This window comes from Cajanus cajan, chromosome 2, assembly GCF_000230855.2.
Source record: "Cajanus cajan strain Asha chromosome 2, NIPB_CcT2T_4, whole genome shotgun sequence".
Classification (NCBI taxonomy): Eukaryota; Viridiplantae; Streptophyta; class Magnoliopsida; order Fabales; family Fabaceae; genus Cajanus; species Cajanus cajan.
The window spans coordinates 13,241,373-13,251,896 of NC_138518.1; the positions used below are offsets into that span (position 1 = coordinate 13,241,373).

The 10,524-nt window shown below is 40.4% G+C and overlaps 1 protein-coding gene across 1 annotated transcript; it reads right to left on the reverse strand.

Moving 5' to 3' along the window:
- Positions 1 to 6,535: 6,535 nt before the first annotated feature.
- Positions 6,536 to 9,991, reverse strand: LOC145954731 (uncharacterized). The gene is made up of 4 exons (XM_083069421.1): positions 9,254 to 9,991; positions 7,851 to 8,611; positions 6,919 to 7,139; positions 6,536 to 6,678 (listed from the first exon to the last, which is right to left on the reverse strand). Exons 1-4 carry the CDS (start codon positions 9,989 to 9,991, stop codon positions 6,536 to 6,538), a joined length of 1,863 nt encoding a protein of 620 aa, XP_082925547.1.
- Positions 9,992 to 10,524: the final 533 nt, after the last annotated feature.

The window sequence follows — 10,524 nt, forward strand, 5'->3', positions numbered from 1 at the left end:
TGTAATCATCAAACTTAAATGTATTCTTTTTGATTCATATATTTAATGATCTATTATTTAGTATCACCAGTTTTGATTCTTCTCTTAATGCTTGGATAAAATGATCATTTATCTTTGATTTCAGATTTAGATTTCTATTGAAAAATGTTTTCTAAATCTAGCTGTGAATCAAAATCACCTAGTAGTTTCAAAGGCTAGGAATAGCTTTGGAACCATTAGTTGAAATAGTTTGTATTCTTAATGCAAAGTATCCGAATTAATAAAGTGGGGAATCATTTATTAACTTAGACACTTTAGAATTTCTAACTATCAAGGAATTAATTTAGAATGAGTTTTTAGAACTCAATGGTATTGAATAATAGAATCTAGATGGAAGAAAGGATAGGGATGCATAAGAGTGAGATCGATGAAATTTATAATCTCAATGATTTTATATTGGTGTCGCAACCCGAAAATTTCCGATCTTGCGACTAATGGTTTAAACATCCTTTTAAAGATCTCATCAATTAAGGAATGCCCGGACACCAGACTAATCCTTAATCAATGGTTTTGAAAATAGGTTCTATGGAGTCGCCACCAATGTTTTACTCAAAACATTGGAAAAAGAAAAGATTTTTAAAAAATCCAATAATGGCCTTGATAACCAGAATTGGGTTCGGGGGTCGGTTACGTGTAAGGAAGGTATTAAGCACCCTTACAACGCCCTAAATCGGTACCCTATGACGAAGTTAATGCGATAAGAAATAATAAATTAAATATTATATCCCCTTTTATTGATGATTATTTACATGATTTAAAATTTAAATTAACAATTGACTCTAAAATATCTACATGATGCTCTTATTATAAACAATATATATCAAATGTAAGAAATAAAATAGAGAGAAGAAAATTGATTTGAATACCTCTTGAACGAGCTCTATGAATCTTCAAAGATGGAGATTTGGGTGCTTTTTGGCAACCCTTCACACTACAATGCCTCACAAAAATCTCAAGAAATACAAAAAAAGAGGGGAAGAGAGAAAAAGAGAGAAATTTCGGGCTATAGGAAGTTTGGACGAAATTTTAGAGTCTGGAAAAATGAGCCCCAGCTGTCTATTTATAGACTTCGGGAAGGGTCCAGAACGGGCCGTTCCAAAATTGGAACTGCCGTTCTGGATATGGCCGTTGTCCCTTAATTTGGACCCTGGAACGGCCCGTTCTGAAATCAGAACGGCCCGTTCCGGGGAACCAGAACAGCCCGTTCTGGTTGCAGAACGACCCGTTCTGGGGTGCTGGCTTAGCCCATTTTTAGGAGACTGGAACGTCCCGTTCCAGTTTACAAAATACAGGCCTTTCAAAATCCTTGGAACGGCCCGTTCCAATTCGAGAACGGCCCGTTCCAGTCTTGGGAACGGCCCGTTCCGATTTTGGAACGGCCCGTTCCGGGACACTGAAAATGTCTAATTTGGGCTTTTGGGTCCCCTAATGTCCTATCTTGTCGCTTGCACTCTTCGGAAGTTCCTTCCCTTCATGACAGAGATCCATGTCCTTGTTTGTGTGTCCCCCGGACGAAATTGGGTGTCTACAGCTGCCCCTCTTTACTTGTCCTTTGAAATAGTAATGTGTTGCTTTTCCAAAGGCAAGGAAAGACGTAGATATTTCGTCCGGGTCTTCTCTTCGTCTCTCTGATGCTTCTGTATTGTTTCCCTTGTGATAATATGTTCCTTTATTTGTTGCTTGTTGAAGAAGGAGTATATTATGAGCTCAGCCTCTCCAGGCTGGACTGATATTCTAAGGCTTCAGCCGGCCTCCACTAAGGTCAGGTAACCCACTTTGTTGTTGAAGTAGTTTTGTAGCTCAGCCTCTCCAAGCTGGACTGATATTCTAGGCTTCAGCCGGCCTCCTCTAAGGTCAGGTAACCCATTTTGTACTAGTTTTGGGGATCTAGCAACCCTTTCACTAAGGTCAGGTAACCCAATTTGTACTAGTTTTGGGGATCTAGCAACCCTTTCGCTAAGGTCAGGTAACCCACTTTGTACTAGTTTTGGGGATCTAGTAACCCTTTCACTAAGGTCAGGTAACCCACTTTGTACTAGTTTTGGGGATCTAGTAACCCTTTCACTAAGGTCAGGTAACCCACTTTGTACTAGTTTTGGGGATCTAGTAACCCTTTCACTAAGGTCAGGTAACCCACTTTGTACTAGTTTTGGGGATCTAGCAACCCTTTCACTAAGGTCAGGTAACCCAATTTTGTATTAGTTTTGGGGATCTAGCAACCCTTTCACTAAGGTCAGGTAACCCAATTTGTACTAGTTTTGGGGATCTAGCAACCCTTTCACTAAGGTCAGGTAACCCAACTTTGTAGTAGTTTTGGGGATCTAGCAACCCTTTCACTAAGGTCAGGTAACCCAATTTGTACTAGTTTTGGGGATCTAGCAACCCTTTCACTAAGGTCAGGTAACCCAGCTGTTCTTATACTTGGTGTCTTCTTGTTGGTGTTTGTTGGAATGAAAGACTGCCCCTAAGTGAACGGGCAGGAGATGTTTGATGTGCCCCTGTGTTGGTGGGCAGAGAAGTAGATGGTTGACAGGGATTCCAATGTTGCCCCTGCCACTTGAGTATTGTGATGCCTCTCCAGGCGCCTTCATTGTGGGATGGTTGGTAGGAGTTTGGTTTTGTTCTTGTCAAGGTGAGTATTGTAATGCCTCTTCAGGCATCTTCTTGTTGTAGGTTTTTTCTTTTCATGTCTTTGTTTAGCTTCGGCTTTTTCACATTTGAAGCTTGCCTTTTTCTGCTATTTTCATAAATTGCTTCAGCTTTTTCAACATTTGTGAAGCTTTCCTTTTTCTGATGTTGTTTTTGCTTTTTTATTGTCATCATTGGTGGAGAGATCTATCCCCATGATGATGTTATCTGCTGAATCTTTATTGATGAGTATTATTTTGGAAGCCACTCCTGGCTTTGGTAAGGAAACCATTCCTAGTCTTGGCATTCTCTTGGATCATCCTTCATTTAGTTGAGGAGTATGGCGCGATGGCCTCTTCATGCTTACAGACTTGCTTGTTTGATTGATTCTATTCTATTCCACTGTTGATATGTCTTTGCTTAGTGGGCACATAGAATCAGTTGGGGTTGCCATTTGACACCGCTTCGACTCATGCTTGGCTATTGAGTTTTTACGAGTGCTTTGTCCTGATGAGTCTTCTTGACCCATAACAAGTAGAATGCATGGATGCAAAGAAAATGCAAGACAAGAATGATTCTTTTATTATTTTTTTTGTGTAACGCCCTTCCATATGCCCCTAACTCATATGCATGCGATACAGTTTATGCTTGTGTTTGTTCCTAAAGATGCAATTCATTTTTTTTTATATCGGGAAATTAACCTGTACGTGTTAAGGTTAATGATGACGATTCCTTTTCATTCATGTCGTTTACGATCATTGTTGGGATATGTTCTTTTGAACACGAGATTCAGTGGCTCCTTGACTATCCAGTCGATGTGTGGTCAAGCGTCTCTAACCTCTGTTTGAGGACATCTCGGCCTTCCCTCTGTGAGTATTCACTGTGCATTTTCCGTGTATCTTTTCAGTGCTATTTTAATGCCATAAGGGTCAAGAGAAAAGAAGAAAAGGGATGTTTGTTTTTTTTCTTTTCAAAAGGTTGTTAGAAGGGATTTTTTTTCAAAAGGGGTTTTTAGAAGAATGGCTGGCCAAGGTAGGCTTTGGTGTTTAGGGTTATTAAACAAAACGTATTTGCTACAAAGAAGCTATCATTGTGTTTAGCCTTTTTGGAAAGTGGAGTGATGACTCGGGGTCGTACTTTAATTGGATGATTCTTCTGAGCCGCCTTTGAGTTTTCAACTCAGGTTGCTGTTTTAACGTCCTAACTTTTGCCTAGGTCACTTGAGGTGTGTTTCCTAGCGGACATTTTTCTTTTGATCTTTTTCTTTTGCCTAGGTTACCCATTTTTACTTGTGGATTGCCTAGCAGATCTTGCCCTAACTTTTGCGCAGCCCCCTTAGTGGGTTTCCTGCCGGGCCTTCTTTTTCGCAGCATTTGTGTGGGACGACTTTATTTTTATTGAACCCTAGTCATGTCCGGTTTTCTGATTGTTCTTTTGTTATCCTTTCCATGCTATTTTCGAGTAACATCTTTGTCGCAAATATATTTTGTTTATTAAGGGTTGATGGATGAGGCCTAGAGTGAATATTTTAAAGGGAGAAGAGAAATGAAAGAATGTTATGGCATTTAAAACAGTACTTCCAATTTACACGTGCCCCTTTAGCAAAGCTCGGAGGCCCGGGCATGCCCCGAGTTCGTGATTCATACACAGAGAGATTAACCGAGGTTGCCCCCTAGAGAGGCATGGTTGACGATTGGTTGAACTGCATTATGAATGCATTCCCACTTGCTTGAATGTGGGTGTTTCGACTTCGGAGTGAAACCTTCATGAATTCTTTCTTTCTAAAGGGAATACTCAAGCCGCCTTTCGTTTTTTTAACTCAAGTAGGCATTACTTTTTTTTTTTTTTTATGTATCCCTAACTTTTGCATAGGACGTATCCTATCGGGATTTTGATTTTTTTCTTTACCCTAATTTTTGCCTAGGACACCCTTTACAGGTTTTCATCCTAGCGGGTTTTTGTCATGCAATGCCTTTATTCTTCAATTGAGTTTTGTTGTAATTCCCTAGAAGCAAAGATTCATTCATTCTTGATTGTTCCTCCTATCCCAACAATTGTCATTTCGTCATGGGAAAGTCTCGCTGTTTGAATCGTCGATTTGGGCGTGTGATTCCCCTAATTACTGATAAGTGTTTCCCGATTTGATGTATCAGGTTCGCATTTGATTACAGTAATTTCCATTATTCGGCTAACACGCACAAATTAGATTTCCCTTTTTATTCGTATTTATTATTTACAAGGAAGACGTGTTATCTATATGAAACGTAAAATAGGATGCAAAGACATATGAGAAATTCAACGGATATCATTCTCATTGATTTTTGTTTAGGGAACATTCTTTGCATACTATTACATTTGGAATAATTAGATTCAAAAAATTCAAATTAGTTAAAATATGAATTACTGGTCCAATTAAAGCCCAAATAGAAAATAGTGCAGAATATCAACAATTAAGCACAAATCGGAGATTAAAATAAGTACAGAAAGGTAACAAAATAAGGGAAAAGAAACATAAACAGATTTACACAATCCTCAATGAATCCTGGGAAAAGAAAAAGAGTAGACAACATCCAACACAGAAAGAGTCAGAGAAACCAAATACTTATGGAAATCATCCAAGCAATTCAAAACATGGCAAGACAATCAATCAGCTCAAGAGGTGAATCAAAAGCAACAGAACCTCACAAGATGCACTGTATCACTGTATCTCTCAAGTGTCTAGGCAACTGTATACTCTCAAAGCACTCATGAAGAACAAGCAACAGATAGACTTGGCAAGCCTCTAAAATCAACACCCAATAAACATGCACATAAGGATCAAAAGGTCTTTTTAGGGTTGTAATGAGGCCAAGGACAGGGTAGAGGATAATATATGGGATAAGTAGCTACAAACCAGAGGAACTAGAGGAGAAATGGGGAATAAGTCAAGAATAAACACAAGAAACAAACCCAGAAACCTCTAATGACCTCTGTGATGATCAATCCTCTTTCTCTTGCCTCAAACAACTTCTTTTTCATTTTTTTTTGAAAACGAAATGAACAGTACGCAGTGAACAGTACACATGAAAATTTGAAATGAGATAAGATAACATGCAGAGAAGTAATGTACAACATAAGGAATCAACTAGCCAATATACATCATCCAATGAAACATACACACACCCCCACACTTATTGAAGAACTTATTCCCAAAACAATTCCAAAGCTCCAAAACTCCCTAAGGTTAAGGTAATCATGGTTTTTCGCTTAAGGCTTGTAATGAGCTTTAAACAAAGAAGGGGAAATAGGCTCAACAAGGGTTATCAGAGGAGATAATTCAGGGTAAGCTTATTTGGCCAGAGGCTTATCAGAACAAAAATGCCTTAATCATATCCAAACATGCATGTGAATCAAGAAGTATCAAACAGAGTCAAGACAAGGCAACTGTGCAAGCAATCAAGAGGCATAACACACAAGAAAGAACAGAGGGTGGCTCAAATCCTCACACAGGGTATATCTGTCACAATTAAAACAACCTCTCAAACCTCAAAATCATCTTTCCAACCAGAGAAAGACAGGGATTTAAATCCATATAACATCAAGTAACTCATATCTAAGAGTGAAGCAAGCACCTACAAACTATCAAAACCCAGAAATCAAAGAGAAACATGTAAAACTGTACATAACACCTAAACATAAAACCTAAACCAAAAATAACAAATAAACCCTAAAAGCATGTAACCAAAACAGTTCCCCCCCCCCCCCGCACTTAAATCACACATTGTCCCAATGTGGCACAAACAGAAGATCAGAGCAATCAGAACAATCAACAGAATTAGACATGTGCAATAAAAGTAAAGAAGGAGAGAGAGAAAGAAAACTCCCTAAGTCATGGCAGCGGGAGAGAAGCAGGGTCAAGCAGAGACATCTCCTCTACCACTGCATTCAACAGGGAAGGATTGTTGAGGAAAGGCTTCAGACGGTGCCCATTGACTTTAAAGCTCTTATCTGTGGATTCACTTTTGATCTCAACTGTACCATAAGGATAAACATTAGTAACAAAAAAAGGTCCAATCCACTTAGATCGTAAATTACCACCCATGAGTCCGAGTCGAGAATTGTACAAGAGAACTTGCTGGCCAACCACGAAGTCCTTCTTAGCTATCAAGCTGTCATGGAACTTCTTGGTTTTCTCCTCGTAGAACTTAGAGTTCTCATAGGCTTCAAGGCAGATCTCATCAAGCTCACTCAGTTGCGACTTTCTTTCCTCACCAGCCTGATCAATGGAGAAGTTGCAGGTCTTCACAGCCCAGTAGGCCCAGTGCTCAATCTCAACAAGTAAATGACATGCCTTGCCAAAGACAACCCGATAAGGAGACATCCCTATGGGTGCTTTGTAGGCAGTCCTATGCGCCCAAAGAGCATCCTCCAACCTGTTACTCCAATCTTTTCTGTTGGGCTGGACAATCTTCTCTAAGATTCTCTTGATCTCCCTGTTTGAAATTTCAGCTTACCCATTGGTTTGGGGGTGGTAGGGTGTAGAAATTCTGTGCACTACCCCATACTTCTTGAGCAAGGCCTGCATAGATCTGTTACAAAAATGGGTGCCCTGATCACTAACAATAGCTTTGGGTACTCCAAACCTGCAGAATATGTGAGATCTAACAAAATCCACAACAACCCGAGCATCATTAGTTCTGGTGGGTTTGGCTTCCACCCATTTTGAAACATAATCAACAGCTAAAAGAATATAGGAAAAACCAAAAGAAACAGGAAAGGGACCCATGAAATCAATACCACAGACATCAAACACCTCACAGAATAGCATGGGCTGTTGAGGCATTTGCTGTCTCCATGTAAGGGATCCTCCTGCTCGCTGACACTGCTCACAAGTACTACAAATCTGCCACACATCTTTGAAGATGGTGGGCCAGTAAAAACCACAGTCAAGCACCTTGCGAGCTGTCCTCTAAATGCCTAGATGGCCACCTGGTGCGGAAGAGTGACAAAATTGCAGGACCGAATCGATCTCATGATCTGGTATGCGTATGCATCTCCTAATCACCTGGTCACTGCACAACTTCCACAAATAGGGGTCATCCCAAATATAATGCTTAGTATCACTCTTAATTTTATCAATTTGAGCTCGTGATGCTAAGGGAGGAAAAACAAAAGCAACTAAAAAATTAACAATGTTTGCAAACCAAGGGGTGGTAGAAACAGAAACAGAAGAAATAATCAACAAATTTTCATCAGGAAAATTATCCTGGATGGGCAAGACGTCAGCACTCTCCTCAGCCCTTTCAATTCTGCTGAGATGGTCTGCCACTAAATTCTGAGCTCCACTCCTGTCCCGGATGTCCAAATCAAACTCCTGCAGCCAGAGCATCCATCTGATCAATCTGGGCTTTGACTCAGCCATTTTCAGCAGGTACTTCAGAGCTGCATGGTCAGTATAGACAATAACACGAGAACCAAGCAAATAAGATCTAAATTTATCAAGAGCAAAAATAATGGCAAGAAGCTCTTTCTTTGTGGTAGTGTAGTTTGCTTGGGCAGCGTCCAAAGTCCTGGAAGCATAATATATCACTCGAGGCAACTTGTCAACTCTCTGTGCCAGGACAGCTCCCAATGCATAATTGGATGCATCACACATGAGCTCAAATGGGACTGTCCAATCAGGTGCCTGAATGATTGGAGTGATGGTGAGTGTTTCCTTGAGGCAGTCAAAAGCCTGTTTACACCTGTCATTAAAAATAAAATCAACATCTTTTTGCAGCAGATTGGATAGCGGAAGGGCCTTCTTGCTGAATTCTTTGACGAAGCGCCTGTAGAAACCTGCATGACCAAGAAAAGATCGAACCTCTCGCACGCAAGAGGGGTAAGGCAACTGTGAAATAACAGAGACTTTCATATGATCTACTTCTATGCCCTTACTAGAAATGATGTGCCCTAAAACTATACCCTGCTCAACCATGAAATGACATTTTTCAAAATTCAGAACAAGATTAGTTTCAATGGATCTATTAAGCACTCTATCCAAACTATCCAAGCATGTGTCAAAAGAGGATCCATATACAGTAAAATCATCCATAAACACCTCTATGCAATTTTCAAGAAAGTCAGAAAAGATACTAAGCCTGCACCGCTGGAAGGTACTAGAGGCATTGCATAGGCCAAAAGGCATCCTCCTATAGGCAAAAGTATCAAAAGGGCAGGTGAATGTGGTCTTTTCCTGATCCTTAGGAGCAATATGAATCAGAAAATAACTAGAGAACCCATCAAGAAAACAGTAATGAGATTTACCTGCCAGACGCTCAAGCATCTGATCAATGAAGGGTAGAGGGAAATGATCCTTCCTGGTTGCTTGATTCAGCCTTCGGTAGTCGATGCAGACCCTCCAACTTTTTTGCACTCTAGTGGGAATGAGCTCATCCCTCTCATTTTTCACATTAGTGAGGCCTGTCTTCTTGGGGACCACCTGGACCGGACTCACCCACTGACTATCTGATATAGGACAGATGATCCCAGCTTGAAGAAGCTTGGTCACCTTCTTCTTCACTACATCCAAAATGATAGGGTTGAGTCACCTCTGGGGCTGTCTCACTGGTTTAGCTCCATCCTCCAATAATATCCTGTGCATGCAAGTGGTTGGACTGATGCTAGGAATGTCCGCTAGGGTCCAACCGATGGCTTTCTTATGCTTTTTCAGAACCTGCAACAATTTCTCCTCTTGAACAACATCAAGGGAGGTGGATATGATCACTGGAAACTTCTCATCATCCTCCAAGTAAGCATACTTAAGGTTCTCTGGAAGAGGCTTTAACTCTGGTGTGGGTGCTGACTGAACATCAGAAGGAACCAAAGAAGGGAGAAGGGGTTCCGCAACATGTACCTCAACCTGCAAGTCAGATTCTTGTGTACTTCCTGAAACATGGTTAGTGCATTCTGACTCCAAAGAATTAATATCCAGAGGTACATCACCCAAATCATCAGATATGAAATCAGATTCAAAATCAAACTCAGAAACAGATTCAGAAAAATAATCAGATTCAGTGCATGCAAGGGAAGTATATAGATCTGATAGAAAACAATGTTTCTTATCATGCAAAGAATAAAAATCAAAAGCATACTGATCAACAACATCATCAAGTATCTCTGCACGAAAAACAGAATGGTCCTCAGATGGATGTTTCATGGCATCAAGAATATTAAAATGGACAACACTATCACCAAACTCCATGGACAATGTACCAGCATACACGTCAATCTTAGTTCGGGCTGTTTTCAAAAATGGTCTGCCTAAAATGATTAGGGCGGAACCATGGGAGAATCCCTCCTCCATGTCAAGCACAAAAATCAGCAGGAAAAATTAGTTCACCAACCCGATCTAAGACATCCTCAATGAAACCTGTAGGGTGGGCGACACTTCTATTTGCCAACTGTATCACCACACCCGTAGGCTGCATAGGACCAAGAGACAGAGATTTAAAAATGGACAGAGGCATGACATTTATAGAAGCACCCAAATCAAGCATGGCATTTTCAAATTTGTTATTCCCAATAATGCAAGGTATACAGAATGTACCTGGGTCCTTACATTTTTCAGGAATGTGTGGAACAGATTTACCTATGAGTGCTGAGACATTTCTGCCCATGCTGATTCGCTCATTGCCCTTCTTTTCCTTTTATGAGTGCACAGCTCCTTCAGAAACTTAGCATATATGGGAATTTGCTTGATGGCATCTAGTAGAGGTATGTTCACCTCCACCTTCCTGAAGGTCTCCAATATCTCCTTATCCACCTCTTCCATCTTTTTTCTTGGAATCAATTTAGGAGGAAATGGAAGAGGGATAGGAGGCTGCTGCAAATCAGAAT